The sequence below is a fragment of the Lissotriton helveticus genome, chromosome 1_2, assembly GCF_964261635.1.
Source record: "Lissotriton helveticus chromosome 1_2, aLisHel1.1, whole genome shotgun sequence".
Taxonomy (NCBI): Eukaryota; Metazoa; Chordata; class Amphibia; order Caudata; family Salamandridae; genus Lissotriton; species Lissotriton helveticus.
Window position 1 is genome coordinate 254,105,575 of NC_136058.1, and position 20,964 is coordinate 254,126,538.

Here is a 20,964-nt window from a genome sequence, read left to right on the forward strand (position 1 = left end):
CTGCTTAAGATGTCTACTCAGAAATCATTATTTGAGAATGATGATAGCATGAGCTTTTGAGACCATCGCTTTATTTTACTATTGAATGTAAATTGAATCTATTAAAGCAAAGTGTTTTTTAATTGCAGACAGTAACTTGTTGGAGAAAGAAATTTCTTGAAGTTTTCTTCCACCATGTTCTGCGAGGAATACTGGATGTCTCATGCGATAGACGCTTGATGGACCAGCGTTTCACCCCACTGATTCACAGCTCTCAGTATGTCACTGAGCTTACAATCTGCAACAAATTGCAGGGAGTGTTGGAGCTTACCCCTCCTGTGGTTGAGACTTTGGTGCACTCAGTGCGGACATTGAAATTCCTTCACCTGCGTACTCCCGATCTTGCCCGGCAGCAGTCTCTGCAGTCACTGCTTCATCGCCTGATCCACCATGGAGATGTCAGCAAAGTGGCCTTATTATCCTGGCCTGCTCCTGATGCATACATTTTAGTCCTCATTCTAAGTATCAGTGCAGGATTTTGGGTGGAGCACCACAGAAACCCCTGCAGGTTTTGTGACATCGAAACCCAGACTGAAAGGGACAAGTTACTGCGGGAGAAAAATCCACTTCTGGATTCACTTGTGCCATGTGATGGTATCTTGGATGAACAAGATGAAGAAGAGATTGTCGATCAATATAGCATAGAATATAAAAAGGGACAAGAAGAGACACCAAGTGCCTTGCTGACATTACAGCCCCTCAACTTAGATCAGAGACCATGGGATGAACCTCCCAAAATGCATCGTAAAAGCCACTGCAAGGCCACTGTTACCTCAAAGCCCCATGGGTCGAGAAACAGTATCTCAAAGAATGCTACACGTCCAGATGCAAGCACCAAATTACCTCGTGTTACTTCTGAGCAATGCAAACAACCTTCCCCTAACTCGCCGAAAGGTTTGCCAGCTGACCTTACCAAGAAAAATACATCTGCTACCCACTATGCCAACTCAAGTGGTGTGGAGAATAGTGACGTGGAGGCAGAAGATCTTTATGATTTTATCTTTACTGTGGCCAATGAGAAGAAAACAAGAACCAGCACTGGGAACAAAAGTCTTCTGGGGGAGAAAGGTGCTTTGGGGTTACATGGCCTACTGGGGGAAAGATGCCTTGGGGTGCCTTTCTTTGATTCTTCACGCCGCTTCCGAAGCATCAGTGCCCTGAATTTGCACAACGTGCCCCTGACCCTTGAATATTGTCACATCTTGTGTAACCTACTGAGCACATGGGTCACACTGGAAAAACTGACAATGGCTTACAATGGTAAGTAACAAAAAGTAATGTGTTCAATTGCGTTTCTCAATCAAGTCATATTTTAGACGGGATGTAGTTAAATGTGCAGATATTGATCAACACATAGATTGAAAGAGGGCATGTAGTTTGTGGTTTAATCTAAAAGTATGTATAGTTGTGAAATTACAATACAATACAAAATCTTCTTTTTCAAGCTGTCAAATGGATTGACGTACTGAGGCATAGAACAGCTACAAATAATGCACATAAATAACTACAAATGCTTAGAAATGACAAAGCATTTCGAAATTGTGGGGCTCAAATTTATCACTGTTTGGAAAATGTTTTTAGTGAAATATTAACAGAAACTGAGAGGTTTCATATTCTGTAAACGCAGGATTTTCGAGAAACAATTGACTTTGCAGGCTACAACTTAGTTATAAATAAGGCAGCTACTTGATTAAATTATATATTTAGAACTGAAAGGTAGTAACAACAACTGTGTTTTACACGAAGTATTCTCTTTCTGTCAGAACCCTGTTCAGAGGGCCACGGGGCAAGCAGGAGCTGGTGGGATCAACTGTGAGGGTTGAGGCCCTTTACTCCAGATGTCCCGGGGCCTGGCCCAATATGGATCCTTAGCAACTGCACCAGGTACCCCTTCAGCACTTGACTCTTTGGTATTGTGGGTCGCACAGTCCAAGGCTTCTCGGGAAAAGGCTAGACACAGGGAGATGAACACAAGATCACTATTCCAAATACGGTCAGCAGCAGCAATAAATGATTGTCCAGTCAAATACTTGCACGTATGATAAAAGTAGTATTGATTAAAAAAACTGAAAGCAAAATACGACATTCACAAATTATGCATGTGTCAGGACCCTAATGTTGCATAGCCCCACTCCCGTCTAGCTAGCGATAGTGGCTATTCCACATTCACTATAGGTAACATTCCGTTTTAAGCCCGAATAACAGTCCAAGTCAGGAGACCCACTCCATCTCCATAGTAAAGTTAAAAAGCATTCCAGTGCTGAAGCGCTATCTGGCAAGCAAGTTCCCCATGGGCTGTCTGGCCTGTAAATCGGCCATACCTGCATCAGAAGAATCTGAGTGACTTGAGTCTCTGAGTGCGCCACCTTGGCGAGTGCTGAAGCTGCTACAGCTACCTCTGGTAAGTCTTTTATGTGCAGCCTGGAGTGGAGGGCTGGGTAGGGGGGATTATAGTTGTGTGAGCTTGAGTTCCTCACATGCGGTCCTGCAGCAGTCAGTGGTTCTCGATACTCCAATACTTGGTAAGTATTGCTCAATCCTTCCCGAAGGTGTTGGAGGAGGTGCGGGGGGGGAGGAGAGGGTGTGGTGGGTTGGGGAAAATAGTGAGACGATCCTGGTGCTGGTCCTCAGTCACGGCTTGGACCCGCTCGTGTCACCACAGCATTCTCTGTTGAAAGTCTCCACCAGACCACCGTCCTTGCCTAGTCCCGGCGGCCCGTTGGCATATGGGGTCCCTGTTCCTCCTCTGAGCATGAGCTATGGCCCAATCAGCACAGCTGCAATGTTCACAGTGGTTCTACCTGGAATACAGAGTTGTCAACTTGGTACTTCACATGGGCTGCTGCCTGATAGCTGTGGCAACATTCTTCACTGTGGCCCCATCTGGCATGCAGGGTTGCTGACTTGACCATGCACTTGGGTGATGACCCATTCAATGCAGCAGCGGTCACGGTGGGCTTCCTATGGCATGTCCTTTTCTACCTAGTTTATACCAATGTTCAGGTGAACTTTTTCTCAATGTATAGGCAGTAAAAATCTAGACATTAACACAAGAAAACTAGAAAAGCTTGTTTTGCCACATTGGGAATTTTGCACACCATGCTTTAAGGAAATATTTTATTTTCCATTTGTTATTTAAGACAACCAGCATTTCAAAAATTGTTACGTACATTTTTTTGATACTTTCTTCACATTTCTCGTATGGTGCCACATATTAGCATTGGTTAATAATGTTCAAATTCTAGATTGCTTAGGAACGATATTTGTCAAACGCTAAATCCCTGTCCTAGGAATCGCTTTATACATGGTTCAGGGGGTCCTTGTTATTCTCATACTAGGTCAGGAGTTTCACCTCCTGAGGAGGACAAATTTTGATCACCGGTAAAAGTTCACATGGTCAAAAAAGTGGTATGGTTGGTATGAAGAAAAACATATTGAAGTTAACCTGATACAAGCAAAGTAAACAAATCTGCAGAAGCAGATATTGGGTTTTGTGACAGCCCAAAAGATGGAAGTATCAAGGGCACTAATGTGGGCCATCAGAAAGATCGAGAAATAATGAAGAGAAATTTAAAAAATGTCTGTAAACATACAGTTGTTCTCTGATGATTCTTATTGTAGTGCAGAAGTAAAATTAAGCTGATCATTTGAGTTTGATTCTTATGATGACAACGTAAATAATGTACATAGATTGGAGCCATTGGAGAGAGCGAAGATGCTGAAGCTTTAACAGACTCATTAGGGGATTTAATGTTGGCCCCATGTTAATAAAGCACTTGCTTCCACCTGAGTGGTCACCGGCAGGACATGTTGCTGAGTATGTTGAAACCTGGTTATGGAAGTAAATTCCTAAAGATGTAAGATTACATCTGATATCATTTTGTCCAAGGCCAAACTTGGCAAATATGGTGATGATGTCTGATTTGGATACTAAAATACTAGCATTTAATATTAAAGGGGTATGAGATCCCAGGAAGAGATTGGAATAATAATTAAGAATGTATCTGTATAGGTTGCTAGACCTTACAGGACCATTAACCAAGATTTTTTACATCGCTGAGGAAGCTGATGCTAACAAAGTTTTAGATGTTGAGGAATTAAGAGAATGGGTTCAAAGGGTAGTTTGCCTTTTAGGAAATGCTAAGTTCGAGGCATATGGGCTGCAGATGGTACATTTATGAATAGATCGCCATCTGGTGTTGGGCTCGGATGATTGCACTTTGTTTTTCTTCTGGAGAAGTCTTTGTCGTCATAGGTGACTCCTCCTCTCGGTGTTAGTGCGCATGGGCATCGGCTCCATCCTTAGATTGTTTTTTTCCGCCATCGGGTTCGGATGAGGATCGAAGCACTCCGGACCGACTTCAACAAAGAAGGTTATAACCGGCGCGTATTCCTTTCCAAATCGACGGTATCGTTATCGAACGCGACTTCACTCCATACCGACGCGGTTCGAAGGACGACGACTACGAGAAACTCGACGTAGTCCAGCCCGGGGTCCATGGAAAGGACTCCATTCAAAAAATGTCCAACGTGTGGTGCTAAGTTCCCACACAAGGACCTACACGAGGTGTGCAACCTCTGCTTGTCCCCTGAACACGAATCCAGGGACTGTGAGGCCTGTGCAGCGTTCTCGTCAAAATCGACGATTAGAAACCGTCGAGCCCGAAGACACGAGGTATCGAGAATGCAGTCACAAGCAATCCCGGAGCTGTTCGAGGACCAGCACCCAGAAGAGGAAGAAGAAGAGGCCGACGAGGCGGGGTCAGAAGCGGACGAGTCCGACGTCGAGGAAATCGACGTCCAACAAACCGTGAGTGACGACGTCCCTTTACCGAAAAACAGACCCCGCACGGTGTCGACCCCGCCCTCGAGCCCGGTCAGACAACCGAAAAAAGTTTCCAACGCCCCGCCTTCGAGCCCGGCAACGAAACAGAAACCGAAACACTCGGTCCCACATCATAGTGGTTCCGGTTCCGATAAACCGACCACATCGACACCGAAGCACCAGGTCAAGGAAAGCTCGAAGTCGAAGCAGTCCATGTCGACACCGAAGCACGCTTCGGCGCCGAAAACACCCCCGACACCAGGGACATCTTCGATACCGAAGAAGTCGGATCCGAACAAAACTTCGGCACCGAAAATACAAATGGACAGTTCAAAGAAAAAACACCTTTCGGAACCGAAAACTGCGGTACCGACACAGGAACACGGAACGGATCCTAAACAAAAGACTTTGTTTATTGACCCAAAGACTGGCAAGGTAGCCACAGAACTACCTAAAAAGAGGAAACATGAACATTTGGACGACAAGGCTCATCCAAAGAAGAGAACAATGGGGACGAATACAACTCCTCCCCCTTCTCCCAAACCTCACACACCATCTTCACCTCTTCCTCACAATAGGCCAGATATCCCTCCCACACGTCCATCTACACCTACAACAGATGGAGAGAGTGACACAGGGGAGGGGGGACACCCTGGGGATGATGAGGACACAATCCCAGAGGAGGCAGACCCATGGGAGGAGTATAATGTGGGATCAGGTAATGATACCGACCTTGAGTCATATCCCTCAAAACCTTCACCTCCTGATGACAATACTGGGTTTGCACAACTCATTACTAGAGCAGCAACATTTCATAAGGTAGACCTACATACAGTACCTCTAGTACAGGACTTCTTATTAGAAACACTACCTACTGCACAAAGAACATCAGGAACACTACCAATGCTAAAGGGCCTTCTCAGTCATACATCAGAGATATTCAAAGACCCAGTGAGGGCTAGGGTATTGAACCCAAGAATTGATAAAAAATATAGGGCAGCTCCAAAAGACCCAATATACATTAAGGGACAAATTCCTCTAGACTCACTAGTGGTCACAAACGCTCGCAAGAGAGCAAACTCTTTATCTACAGGAGAAGCTCCACCTCCTGACAAAGAGTCCAAACTAATAGATGCCTCTGGCAAGAGAGTAGCATCTCAAGCGGCAAACAGTTGGCGCATAGCTAATACGCAAGCACTACTTGCAAGGTATGACAGAGCGCATTATGATGAGTTAGAAACACTCATCAAACATCTCCCTAAAGAACATCAAAAGAAAGCAGATCAACTTATACAAGAAGGGAAGTTAATTACTAACACTTCAATAAAGTGCGCCCTAGACGCGGCAGAAACTGCGGCAAGGTCGACAAACACAAGCATCATGTTAAGGAGACATGCATGGCTCAGAGTATCAGGGTTCAAACAAGAGGTACAAACATCGTTACTGAACCAACCTTTTGATGGGAAAACACTTTTCGGCACAGGGACAGATGAGGCCCTAGAAAAGATGAAAAAGGATACAGAAACGGCTAAATCAATGGGAGCATTGCAACAGCCGACACAAAGAGGTTCCTTTCGTAGATCCACCTATAGAGGAGGATCCAAAAGTACAGGCACAAACCAACAGCAAACCTCTTTTACACCTACATCACCCAGAGGTAATTCTAGAGGTGGATACAGGGGTAACAACAACAAGGGTAGAGGTCGCGGAAACAACAACAACCGCAACTCTCCAACCCCAAAACAGTGACTTCATAGAGCTTCCCCCAGACCATATAACACCGGTAGGGGGACGCCTATCACAGTTCCTACCTGTCTGGGAAAACATCACATCAGACAAGTGGGTAAGACAAATTATCCAACATGGTTATTGCCTAGAACTCACAGCTACCCCACCAAACATCCCCCCCAAACAGCGTCCAATGAAACAAGATCACCTGACACTATTAAAACAGGAAGTAATATCACTGCTAGAAAAGCATGCCATAGAGAAGGTTCCACAGCACCAACAGGGAACAGGAGTATACTCCCTATACTTCCTAATCCCCAAAAAGGACGGGTCTCTAAGGCCAATACTGGACCTAAGACCTCTCAACGCATACATAAATTCGGAACATTTCCACATGGTCACGCTCCAACAAGTACTTCCTTTACTGAAGAAAGGGGACTTTCTTTCTACACTGGATCTAAAAGACGCTTACTTTCATATCCCTATTCACAAAGCCCACAGGAAATACCTCAGGTTTGTGGTAGAAGGACAACATTATCAGTTCAAAGTCCTTCCATTTGGTGTCACGACGGCACCAAGGGTGTTCACAAAATGCCTGGCAGTGGTAGCAGCTCACCTAAGAAGACAACAAATTCATGTCTTCCCATACTTGGACGACTGGCTAATAAAAGCCAGGTCGCAAGAGGAGTGTCTGCAACACACACAAAAGACAATTCAGCTACTACACCAGCTAGGGTTCACGGTGAACTACACAAAGTCACACCTACAACCAAACAAGGTTCAACAATATCTGGGGGCTACTATAGACACAGAAAAAGCCAAAGTGTACCCCAACCCAGTCAGGGTCCAAGCAATGCTTACAATCATTCAGAGATTTCAGCCACAACACTCACTAACAGCAAGAGTGTTCATGCAGCTATTAGGCATGATGTCATCCTGCATACTGCTAATACCATATGCAAAACTACAAATGCGTCCGCTACAAGAATGCTTAGCGACACAGTGGAATCAGGCTCAAGGGCAGATTACGGATCTGGTGTTGGTAGACGACCGCACACACCGCTCTCTGAAGTGGTGGAACAGAACAAACATTACCAAGGGGCGGTCGTTCCTAGAGCCAATTCCACAGGTGACAATAACAGCAGACGCATCGCTCACCGGATGGGGAGCACATATGGACAAGTACACAGTACAAGGAAGGTGGAGTGTGCAGGAAAGAACACTACACATCAACTACCTAGAACTACTGGCAGTGTTTCTAGCATTGAAAGCCTTTCAAATACATGTTATCCACAAAGCAGTCCTGATCAGAACAGACAACATGACAGCAATGTATTATATTCAAAAACAGGGGGGGACGCACTCTCTCCAATTATCCAGACTAGCGCAGGAAATTTGGAGATGGGCCATTCCTCAAAACATCTATCTGTTAGCCGAACACCTACCAGGAGTTCAAAACCAGATAGCAGACATCTTAAGCAGACAGTCGGAACAAATACACGAATGGGAACTGCACCAACAAATACTGCAGCCATTCTTCCAAAGATGGGGACAACCAGAGATAGACCTATTTGCCACTCATCAGAACGCAAAATGCCAAAGTTTCGCGTCCAGGTACCCACATCACCTGTCGCAGGGCAATGCGTTATGGATAAATTGGTCCAACAAATTTGCATACGCTTTTCCCCCTCTCCCACTAATCCCATTAGTGGTCAGGAAACTGCAACAACATTCAATGACCATGATACTAGTAGCACCCACGTGGGCAAGACAGCCGTGGTTCACTACGCTCTTGCAACTCTCACAAGTGCCACATCAAAAGCTACGAATTCTACCCATGCACCTTACACAGAACCATGGAGAAATAATGCACCCAGATCCAACTCAGTTGAACTTAGCGATCTGGCTCCTGAAATCCTAGAATTTGGGTACTTAGATCTCCCCCCAAATTGCATGGAAATAATTAAACAAGCGAGACGTCCAACCACCAGAGCATGCTATGCAGCTAAGTGGAAGAGGTTTGCTATACACTGTACTAATAACAATATCAACCCTCTAGACGTATCAACAAGGGAGATTATTTGCTACTTATTACACTTACAGCAATGTAATCTAGCGTACACATCTATCAGAGTACATCTAGCAGCTATAGCAGCATACCTGCAAAACAGGCAGCGCACATCACTGTTCAGAGTACCAGCGATAAAAGCATTCATGGAAGGTCTTAAAAGAGTCATTCCACCAAGATTACCACCTTCCCCAGTCTGGAACCTCAACGTAGTACTCACCAGACTAATGGGGCCACCCTTCGAACCTATGCATAGGTGCGAAATACAATTCCTTACATGGAAGGTGGCATTCCTTATAGCTATTACCTCACTCAGAAGAGTAAGCGAATTACAGGCATTAACAATACAAGAACCATTCCTACAGTTACACCAGAATAAAGTGGTTCTTAGAACAAACCCAAAGTTCTTGCCTAAGGTAATTTCAGCATTCCACATCAATCAGCCAGTGGAATTACCAGTCTTCTTTCCAAAGCCACAGACGGTGGCAGAAAGGGCTCTACATACACTAGATGTTAAAAGAGCCATTTTGTACTACATAGAAAGAACACAAGACTTCAGGAAAACTAAACAACTATTTGTAGCATTTTCCCCAACACATAAGGGCAATCCTATCTCTAAAGCAGCATCGCAAGATGGATTGTAAGATGTATACAAATATGTTACATTAAAGCAAAGAGAACATTAACTGTTCCTCCTAGAGCTCATTCCACAAGAAAACTAGGAGCATCTATGGCATTCTTAGGGAACATTCCCCTAGATGACATATGTAGAGCAGCAACTTGGTCTACACCACATACATTCACAAAGCACTACTGTGTTGATGTACAGGCTGCACAACAAGCCAGAGTGGGCCAAGCTGTATTAAAAACTCTATTTCAGACAGTTGCGACAGACACTGGTGACCACCGCTAGGGAGGTAACTGCTGTACAATCTATTCATAAATGTACCATCTGCAGCCCATATGCCTCGTACGGAATATGCTACTTACCAGTATGCATCTGTTCTTGGCATAGAGGGCTGCAGAGTGGTACATGCCCTCCCTGCCTCCCCGGAAACCTGTGTCTGTCCCAACATTATCTTATTTAGATACATTTACATGGGCATATCTTTATGTACTATACTACACTACTCCATCTAACCCTACTATGGCAAAACAATCTAAGGATGGAGCCGATGCCCATGCGCACTAACACCGAGAGGAGGAGTCACCTATGACGACAAAGACTTCTCCAGAAGAAAAACAAAGTGCAATCATCCGAGCCCAACACCAGATGGCGATCTATTCATAAATGTACCACTCTGCAGCCCTCTATACCAAGAACAGATGCATACTGGTAAGTAGCATATTCCTTCTGATATCTCTGTGGAGCGCAGAAAGAGAATTTTGTTGGAAATAGACCCACACTTGGTAGAACTAGCCAATAATAAAGCAAGACAAGCTGCAAATTGATTATTATTTGGTAATGAGTTCATAAAGAAAATGCCGAAGTATGTAGGGGCATTTTGTTCCCTGCTAAAATCTGAGTGCGCGATAAGATCCTTGACAGACATGTTTTTAGTTGGGCCGGGCGAACAGAGGGTCATTTCCCCAGCCTTAGATCAATACAAGGGCTTTGTTCTCTTGAGGATTTAGGCCGCATCAATCAGAAGTCAAACCAAGCCTGGGGCTTTTACCCTAGAGAGAGTAATTCATGGAGACAGTCGTTCCCGGGGATCAGGTAAGAGTAGAATCTGTGATACCCCCATTAAAATTTGGTGGCAGACTTGCTCAATTTTTCAACAGTTGGACTCAGACAACCGGGGTTCCTTGGGTACTAGAGATGGTGTAATCACAAGTTGCTGTCATACAGCTTGTACCTCTCAGGTAAAACTGTGCGTTTTGTTGGACAACATAAACGTCTGGATTGTGCCAGACTGATTCTGTGCACACACTCAGGAGATATTGGCCTATGTTCCTGTTAACTCACAGTGCACAACATGCCCCCTAACCTTACAGTATAACAAATGTGTGGGCAACCTCAGACCATTTCAACCCTGATTCCCAAAGGAAATTGTGGTAACCGATCTAGAAACTTTTCATTTGTACTCTCATGCATACCCAAATAAATGCACAAGAAATACTCAGCAAGGCGTTTCAGTATTTATTGAAGCATTGTGATTCTTGTATAAAATATGTGTGCTGCGATAATCAATAGAATGAAACAGAGTAGCGTAATTAGCATTATCAGAATAGTGAATAAGATGAACGATTCCACCATTGCTCTAAAGCAGTTGTGTGTAATGTACTCCCCCCCTAGTGCTCCCTTAAACTAGTCTTACCTAGTGTGGGTGATCTGCCAAATCCCTGCCGGGTGGTCTAGCTTTCCCATTACCTGTGGGCAAGTGTCATCAGACTGTTCGTTTTGGTGTGGAGCTGGACATCCCTCTTGTCAGTAAACAGGAATCAGCTGACCTAGAATTTCGGCATGCAGTGACCTATTCAGTGTCAGCGGAGTGGTCCTCTAACCTAAACAAGGAAGTGGTACTGTATATATAATAAATTGTGGCCATGTCGAAACCCCAGTCAGGACGCAATTGTTTATTCTAGTTTGCCAGCTTTGTCACCTACCGGACAATAACATAAATGGCATTTGCGCAGTGAACTTGATCAATTATGCTGAATGTTCAAGGGGCATGATCGGGTGCCTACAAAGTGGGAATGTAAGCAATGCCTATTCAGAGAAGCTTATCCTGCATCATCACGCACGCAACTATATCAAAAGCCACTGTATTTAAAAGAGAAGGCAACTTAAGAAACGTGAGCTTGTACCAGCCTGTCCTGACCATGTAAAAAATCAGTACAGAACTAGTAAGTAAGGAGGTTCAGGAATTGATGGCAAGGGGGGCAATTGTGGAAGTAAGAGATTAATTAAAAGGGTTTGTGAGCAACATATGTCTGATAGAGAAAAAAGGGCGATGGTATGAGAACTAAATCTGAGATACCGCAACGATTGGGTGGAGTATCACCATTTAAAAATTGATGGCATGCACCTGTTAGGAGACGTTATGCAGACAGGTGATTGGTTGACCAGGTTGGATTTAAAAGATGCATATTTAATGACTCCGATATGAGGACCTCATCAGAGGTTTTTACATTTTAGTTGGGACTTGAAGGATGTGGAAGTTTGCTTCTCTACTGTTCGGTCTGTCTTCTACCCTGTTTTGTATCACAAAGGTTCTACGCCCGGTAGCAGTGTTTCTAAGGGAACGTGGTGTACATTTAATAATTTATCTGGACAACATATAGTTCATGGATCAGGAGAGATCAAAGATAGTGGAATACACAAATATAGGAGAGTCCTTGCTGGAACACCTGGGTTTAGTTGTGAATAGGCAGAAGTTGTGTCGAGTTCAGAGTCTGGAAGATGGCAAGAGTGGTAGGTCTATTGTCTTAAATGATTCAGAGTATTTTGCAATGTCCTTTGAATTATCAGGCACTTCATAGATTGAAAGTGAAGCATTTAAGAGATGGGTTGAAAAATTCAGAGGCGAATGTGCTTACGGAGGAAGTGAAAGAGGAGCTGCGTTGGTGGTTAGGAAATATAGAGGGGCGGAATGGAAAGGCTTTTTTTGGGGAGGATCCAGAGATAGTTATAGAATCAGAAGTGAGCTTAGAAGTTTGTGGGGTTCATCGTGATGCAGTATTGACAGGAAAAATGAAGAGCAGAGCAAGTTACACATAAACTGTTTAGAACTATTGGCAGGGTCCTTTGCAATAAGATGTTTCACGAAAGAAGGTGAGTTTTTCAGTTCTTTTAAGGATGGACAATATCTCGGCAGTGAGATATGTAAACAAGTTAGGGGGTCCCAGGTTGAAGGATCTAGCGGATCTGGCAATGGTATTCAGGGAGTATTGTTTGAGGCAGAATATTTTGGTGCAAGCAGAGTTTATACTGGGATTGAGCAGTGTGGGGGCAGATTGTTTTTTGAGGATTTACAGGTATTCGAGCGAATAGACACTGAACAGATCAGTTTTCTTGAAGTTAATAGAGATGTGGGCTCCCTTTCAGGAGGATCTGTTTGCAGACAAGTTGAATGCCTAAATAAGGAGGTTTTTCAGCTGGCATCCAGATCCAGCAGGAATAGATGCAGTCCGGCAGTAACGCTGATGAACCGCAAATGTAAGGACACACTGTGTTAATAGCACCTCTTTGGAGATCTCAGGCTTTGTATCCAATACATCTAGAACTGTTGGTGGATTTCCTGTGTGTCAAGAAATGTTAGTAAGTCCAACAGGATAAATGCATGATATGGTAATGACAGGGCTTCCGAGGCTGGAAGCGTGGAGAATTACAGGCGAGTTTGGGAGGTGCTAGGACTTTCACATGCAGCTACAACTCATATTAAGGAATCCTGGGCACCAGCTACTAGGAAAATGTACAGATTGGCCTGGTGGAAGTGGTTTTACTGGTGTATAGAGACAGGTTTTGATCCTGTTTCGGTGGATATCGGATAAGTATGTATCTAAATTATGTACCTGAAATGTTTAAGAAGGGATTATCTTTCCGGACGGTTCATGTACATAAATCGGCAATTGCTGCAGGCTATGTTTTGTTGAATGGCTTTACTGTGGGACAGGAAGTTTTAGTGAAGAGATTAAGAGGAGTATAAGGATTTCGAAGTTGCTGGTTTCTAGGTATAATTCTGTTTGGGATGTTTCTAAATTATTGATTTATCTGGAGGGATTAGATGCTAATTCATGTCTAAATTTGAAGTAATTATCACATAAATTAACAATATAATTATGTTTAATTTTATTTAAAAGGGTATCTGATGTACGGGCCCTTGATGTTTCAAACATCTTTTTATTTAAATAAAAGGATAAAAAAAAATGTGTCTATTTTATCTATTTTTTTATGAGCATAAAAATGTCTGTGGTTTGTTGTGTTAAAGAGTATGAGCGGAGAACATTACAGTTCTGATCTATGGCTATGAGTCAGTTACTTATTTCATTTAGACAACCATATAAGGCTATATCGTCTCCTACCTTTTCTAGATGGTTGAAGGAGGTGACAAGTTCAAGTGTGGATGTTACTTTGGAGCACATTCTGTGAAGAGTGCTTCGGTTTCAAAAGCTTTTATGCTGGAGTGGAGCATTGCAAGCCGTTTTGAGGTGCATATATTGGTCAAATGATGCCATTTTTCAAAGATTTAATTTTAATCATGTAGTGAGTGTGGTAGAGAAGCTTTAAACTTTCCCCAGCTTTCAAGGACAGAAAATCTGGATTTTTATTGAAGACCCAGAAGCTATTATTATCCCACCTTTCATCCCAACCCTGCTTTTATTATTATTGTTTACCTTGTAGCTCATGTACAACAATAGAGGAAGCAGATGACGAAAACGGCATTAACCGAGGACGTTGGAGAACTTTTGGAATATTGTGTTTCTCACCTTGGATGTGGAGCCTGGATATTTTCAGACTTTGACATGTTTTCTTGCAATAGATCAATACTTTATTCACGTTCTATATGTTATATGATTTTTGCAGTGAGCTGAAGGAAGATGGCTGGTGGTTCTAACCTTTTATTATGTTGGAACTTTTGTTAGTATCCTAAGTTCTTTAAAGGGGCTGCTGAAAGTGGTGGCATTAAAGGAGATTGCAATAATGGTAGCCTCCTTGTATTTAGTAAAATCCAGATTTTCTGTCCATCAAAGCTAGAGAAAATCTACATTATATGCCTTCATAGGCCTTGCCTGCAAGCAGTTTTTAACTGTCTTTGGTAGAAGACCTGTTAAAAACCATTTCATCATCATCATTTTATTGTGTGATTAATTAAAATCTTTACAATATTTGCATAGAATAAAAAACAGAGAAACAGGAAAATAAGGAGAGCCGCAAAGTCCCAAGGTAAAATCGTGCCTACACGCAGCCCGAGCAACATCTCAGAGTAAAAAAACAGAAACGAAAACCATGTTTAAAAACCAGACCGTCAATTACCGGCTTCATTGTAGCAATCAAGACTGGTCATGGATCCCGTCCGCACTAAGCGAAAAAAGTTCCTAGATCAGACATAAACACCATAGTTAGAGAACGAATAAAAATCCTGTACAAGGAAGAAATAAACCCGGTAACAATTAATTTATGCTCTTGGAACGTGCACAGGTTTAGTAGCATGGAGCAGGACCATGAAACACAAATATTCCTTGATGAACAAGACATAATACTTTTACAAGAGACCTGGAACCTGACTCACCTAGGAATCCTAGGTTTCACGGATTATCACATACTCGCAGAGAGGCACTCAAAATACGGGCATCCACGAGGAGGCCTAACAATCTTCGTCTCACAAAATTATAACTGGCATCAAGAGGTTCTGGACGTTGGATTAAACTGGGTCCAAGCCATAAAAATTACAATACAGCCTCAGTACCAATTTCTACTCCTAAACATTTATATACACCCAGAACGAAAAGCAAAAAAGGAAAAGTTGGAAACACTGATCAAACTTATTAAAACCATACAAAAAACCAATAAACCATGCTCACTGATAATCTCGGGAGACTTCAATTGTAATCTACTCAACCCTGACAAGGTCAGCCTAAAAAGGGAAAAAAGTACAGTACACGGGTCCAACCAAGCCGAATGGGGCAATATAAACACAATGGGCTTAACAATTTTAAACAGCAAGAAAAACGGCCACTCGGCCGAGCCCTACCGACATGAGCGGCAAGGTTAGATCGACTTTAGACTTTACAATTGTAAGTACAAGCATGATAAAATCAATAGTGGATTACTCAATAGTTCAGCGCTTGGAAAGCGATCATTTCCCACAAATAATTAGGATGACTATCGCAGTTCTAAGAGCAGAAACAATATGTTCACTACAGCAACATCCCGAAAAATTCAATCTGTGGAAAATAAAATGGAGGGGAGGAGAAACACATAAAATTATGACTACAGCCAGTAACTTTGTGTTAAAACTTGGGAGCCTTGAAAACGGAGATCCTGTAAATAACTGGGAAAATTTACTGGAGGAACTTAAGGAAAAGCACTCAGTCCAGTCGAGGGCGATTAGAAATGGAAAAGGAAAGCCAGCACCATGGTTTAACGCGGAATTAAAACTAGAAAAGAGAAAATTGGCTAGGGCACAAAGATCGGCCGCAAAGGGGCACAAATCAAACAGTACAGACATTAGAAGCATGAGAAACATTGAAACAAATCTCAATGTTCAAGAAGTTTTGATTACTCGCGCCCAAATAAAAACGCTAATCCAAAAATGAAAGCCATAGGGGGCACCCGGACCAAACAGTCTCCCAACAGCAGTCTACAAAACAAATGTAGACTTCTGGGCCGAACATTTAGCAGTGCTATTCAATCACATCCTCATAAAGGAATCCTTCCGGCCACATGGAAAGGAAATATTATCCATCCTATTCATAAGAAAGGGGACCGGAAAAACCCAGGGAACTACCGCCTAATCTCCTTAATAGATGTCGAAGCCAAGCTGTATGCTTCGTGCCTATTGGAAGAGCTGCAGGACTGGGAAACATCAACCAACATAATCCCTAGGTTCCAAATCGGTTTCAGACTAGGGATGGGGACAACCACAAACCTGATCATCTTGGCCCTGCTAATGGAAAACGCCCCAAAAAAAAATCAACAACTATACGGATGTTTCGTCGATATAAAATCAGCTTTCGATCATGTTAGTAGGCCAAGGCTATGGAGTAAGTTAAGAAAGTGGGGGATGCCAGTTAATTTAATAAACGCAATAACCAGCCTATACAGTGAAACATGGGCAAAGGTTAAACAAGGGAACGGGACCAGCCTCACACATAAAATCGAGACACAGGACGGCTTAAAACAAGGCTGTGTCCTTGCCCCCAGTCTCTTCAACCTATATCTAGCAGATATCGGACGTAACTTAGAAGTAACGGAGAGCCACGCCACGAAACTTGGCAACGTTCCTGTTCCTATCATGCAGTATGCCAATGATATAGTTCTACTAAGCAAAACTCCAATTGGTCTGCAACGCTTAGTAAACATGTTATCCTCCTACATGTCACAAGAAAACCTGGAACTGAATAAAGAAAAAACAAAAGTGGTCCGACTTGTGGAGGGGAAGAAACTAAATTTCAGATGGTCAATTAACAACTCAGTCCTAGAAGAGCAGGCCTCATAAAAATACTTGGGGATGACCATTGAGCAGGGCAAAACACAAAAAAGGCATACCCAGGTATGGCGCAATCACTAATTTACGCATATAGGCAACTGCAAAAGACAGTGGGGGGCCCAAATCGCACCTACTCAAAGTAATGGCCGCACAAATTATACCAACTTTGTCATACAGGCTAATTGCATGGCTTGGAGGTGAATCAACAATTTTAAACAACTTGTCAATGGACAATATCTGCTGGAAGGAAATAAACTATCAGGAAGTCCAGCCCAACATCACCCAATGGGGAAAATATCTCAGCACGAGTTTGACCACACTGGCCCTACATGAAGTGTGGGGGAAAAAAATCGACCACAGGCATTTCTGCAAAGTAGCAAACGGATGAAAATGAAAATGAAAAAAAGATTTGTTAAGCGCGGTTGCTGCCCACGGGCGTCCAAGCGCTGAGTTAAAGCAGAGAAGTGACGGAGCAGGGAGATAAGGACTAGAGGGGTTTGGCGAACAGTACTGTTTTCAGCTTTTTCCGGAATGAAAGCAAATCAGGGGTAGACCGAAGAGAGAAGGGGAGGGCATTCCAAAGCTTGGCGGCGTTCAGCGAGAACAGCCTACCCCCGGACCTGGCTCTCTTCACTCTAGGAACAACTGCCAGGAAAGCATCCGTGGACCGAAGGTTCCTGTTTGGGTGGTAGGGGATAACAAGGTTGTTGTTGATTGCTGATCCGGTCTTCCAAAAGGCCCGATGCGCAATGCACAGCGCCTTGAATGCCACTCTTTGCCTCACTGGCAACCAGTGCAGGCTTTTCAGTCCAGGTCTGGCTGACTGGGTTCATGGAATCTGGAGTAGGGTACGTGCAGCGCAATTTTGTACCACCTGCAGCTTCCGGAGGGTCATCTCAGGGGCCCCTACGTATAGAGCATTGTTTGAGTCCAAGCGGGACTGGATGAGGCCTTGTACTGCCACCTTTTTGGCCTCTAGAGGCAAAAGTGGGAGGACCTTCCTCAAGATTCTGAGTAGGCCGAAACAAGTGGCGGACAGCTTGGTGGCCTGGGTGGAGAAGGAGAGCTTTTTGTCTAGCCATACTCCCAGGCTCTTGACACTTTCCTTGGGGGTGGGGGGAACACCCAGGCCGCAGGGCCACAAGGAGGTGAAAGGTACTGGCGAAGCTGGGCCTAAGAGCATGAGCTCTGTTTTTCCTCCGTTCAGTTTGAGGGAGGAGTTGGTCATCCACTCCTTCACGTTCTCTAAACATTTCAACAGACCAACCGAAGATTGCCTGTTGTTCTCTTGGGCCAATGAAACCACTAGCTGGGTGTCGTCGGCGTACGACACGATTTTAATGCCGTACGGTTCGACTACCCCAGCCAGTGGTTTCATGTATACATTAAATAGTACAGGGCTCAGGGAAGAGCCCTGCGGTACTCCGCAGCTGAGAGGCCTACTGGATGATGTTGTATCGCCGTCGAAGATCTGAAAAGATCTATCAGCTAGGAAGGAGTCGAACCACCTTAATGCATCACCTGAGACTGCGATGTTATGGAGACGGTTCAGCAGGGTGGCATAGCTGACCGTATCGAAGGCAGCACTTAGATCAAGGAGGATCACTGCCACTGATCCTCCCTGATCCAGTATCCTTCGAGATTCTTCGGTGACTGCTAATAAGGCGGTTTCAGTCCCATGCTTTGGTCTGAAGCCTGTCTGGGAAGAATGTAATAGGGAGTGGTTTCTCCAGAAACTGGACCAACTGGGCATTTATGTATTTCTCCAGCACCTTGCTAGCCCAAGGGAGGAGTGAGATGGGGCGGTAGTTGGAGTGATCATCAGGGTCCAGGTTGGGTTTTTTTTAGCAGCGCCCGTACCATGGCTTGCTTCCAGGCAATGGGAACTGCGCATGCAGATATGGATGAGTTTAGAAGTTCTAGGATTACAGGCAGGGTAGCTTCGCCTGCCTGCATCAAGATTTCTGGAGGAGCTGGGTCACATGGAGAGCCCGACTTAACTTGGCGTGCCACTTTGTCCAAGGTGTCAAGGTCCAGGAGGGGAAAGTGATCAAGAGTTGGCTGGTCTGGGGAGAGGGAAATTTTCGGGTGAAGTGAATCAGTCGCCTCCTGGTTTAAGGCTGTAATTGGAAAGGTGGAGTAAATTTTTAACACCTTATTATGAAAGAATTCCGCCAGCTCGTTGCATTGATCTTGAGTCTTGATCGGATGGGGGACAGTGATGACACTGGTGCATTGTTTTATTATGTGGAAGATTTCCTTGGGCTTTGATTTGGCTTCCAGGATTTTGTCGGAGTAGTAGGTTGCCTGGGCTGACCTAACCCCTTCTCTGTAAGCTTTGATCGCCTCTTTGTAGGATGCCTTTTTTTCCGGGAGAAAGTCTAAACGCCAGGCTCTCTCTCGTTGCCTGCAAAGGCGTTTTAGCTCTCTTAGCGAGTCGGAAAACCAAGGAGCTGATTTCTGCGTTCTCTTTGAGGACGTTCTGCGAAGAGGGAGGAACGAATCCAAGGATTTTGTGATCCAGCCTACATAGTTTCCGTTTGCCACGTTGGGGTCTGGGCAGAGTGGCGGACGGGTGGAGTCCAGATCATGCATCCAGGATTCCACTGGGAGTTTTGACCAGTTTCTCCTAGTTGTGGTTTGAGGGGGTAATTGAGGGGCTTTGTGGGTGACCCAGGTAGACGGGACCAAAAAATGGTCCGACCATGGGAGGGGGGTGGGTTGGTCAACAATTAGATCAGTGCAGTTACTGAAAATAGGGTCTAGTAGGTTGCCTTTTTCATGGGTCGGGGCTGTGACCAATTGGGCCAGTTGAAGAGCTCCAAGGTCATCTGTTAGCTCCTTAGCAATGTGGTCTGAAGGGGAATTAAAATGGAGGTGCAAAAAGGACTTCCTTGTTAAAAGACAAAATAACACTAACTAAACGGCGACATGCTTGGACAGTAGTTAACTCATATATCAACCAAAAACCACAAGGATATTTAGCTCTTCACTACTGCCAACATCTAAAAAAAGCCTCAACAGCGTACCGAATGGGCATGCACCACTCCAAAGATTTAAGGTCTTCTTGGAAACAACAACCCGAAAGTTCTAACTGTAGACTATGCGGATACCAGAAGGAAACAGTGACACACTTCTTATGTGTGTGTCCGGCCTTACAGGCTTTAAGAAGAAGGCATCTACGGGCAATCTTCATCACACTGAAGATCCGCACCTGCAGGCAGGCGGTGATATGCTGGCTAGGTGGCGCTTCATCCATTCGCTCATGTCGCGGAGTCAAATTTATGGCGAAGGTAACTAAACTGTTACAAGAAACTGATCGGACAAAGGCACCTACTAACTAGTATAAACAGCGGTTCAGGGAATGATGCACGAGGTGATAGAAAGGACACCTAGCGAAATCCTTGCCACGGAAAGACTCAATATGTTTTAACTAAAGAAATATGACCAGAGAGGTCCTTTTCCGAGACAGATCATTTTGACTTTTTATCATCCTAAAAAATAGGTTATTTAGGTTTTACTTTCTCCTTTTTTTCTGTTTCTCAGTTTTTTATTCTATGCGAATATTGTAAAGATTTTAATTAATCACACAATACAATGATAATGATGAAAATGACCTGTTAAAAACCATACTAATACTTAGAATGGGTTCTGCTTAAGCAAGTTGCTCGTCACTTGTTGCTTTTCTTGTCGATCTTATTTGCAAGCTTCTTATTCCTTGACTTTTCATCTTCTTCTTGTGTTTATTACCCCCCAGGAGTATAGCTTCTCACTGTCCTTTTGATTGAATGACTTGTATATTCTGGTAGATATCCTGGAACCATGTTTTACATTTTTTTTCAGCAAAGGAGTGCATGTGTTATTGCTCTTTGTACTGTGTGTTGCTTCCCCATCAGGACTTTGTTCAGAAATGGGATTTCTGGTTAGCTAGGTTAAGCCAGGCAGGCAGAACCCATCACTCTATTCAGTTTAAGGGAGTTACACACCCAAGATAACCTCTGCTCACCCCCTTGGCAGAGCAGTTAGGCTTATCCCAGAGGCAATGTGTAAAGTTTTTGCGCAAGACACATAAATACATATACACAGACAGACAACACACCCAGAGTCAGACTCGGACTCACAGAGACAGACACACACACACAGACACC

General features: G+C 43.9%; 1 protein-coding gene across 1 annotated transcript in view; it reads left to right on the forward strand.

Annotated features, from left to right (window-relative positions):
* LRRC41 (leucine rich repeat containing 41) overlaps nt 1-20,964 on the forward strand; it is a 158,485-nt gene that overhangs the window by 69,794 nt on the left and 67,727 nt on the right. Inside the window, exon 4 of the mRNA XM_078671696.1 lies at nt 129-1,299. Coding sequence (XP_078527822.1) covers nt 129-1,299 — 1,171 coding nt within the window. The remainder of the gene's footprint in view (nt 1-128; nt 1,300-20,964) is intronic.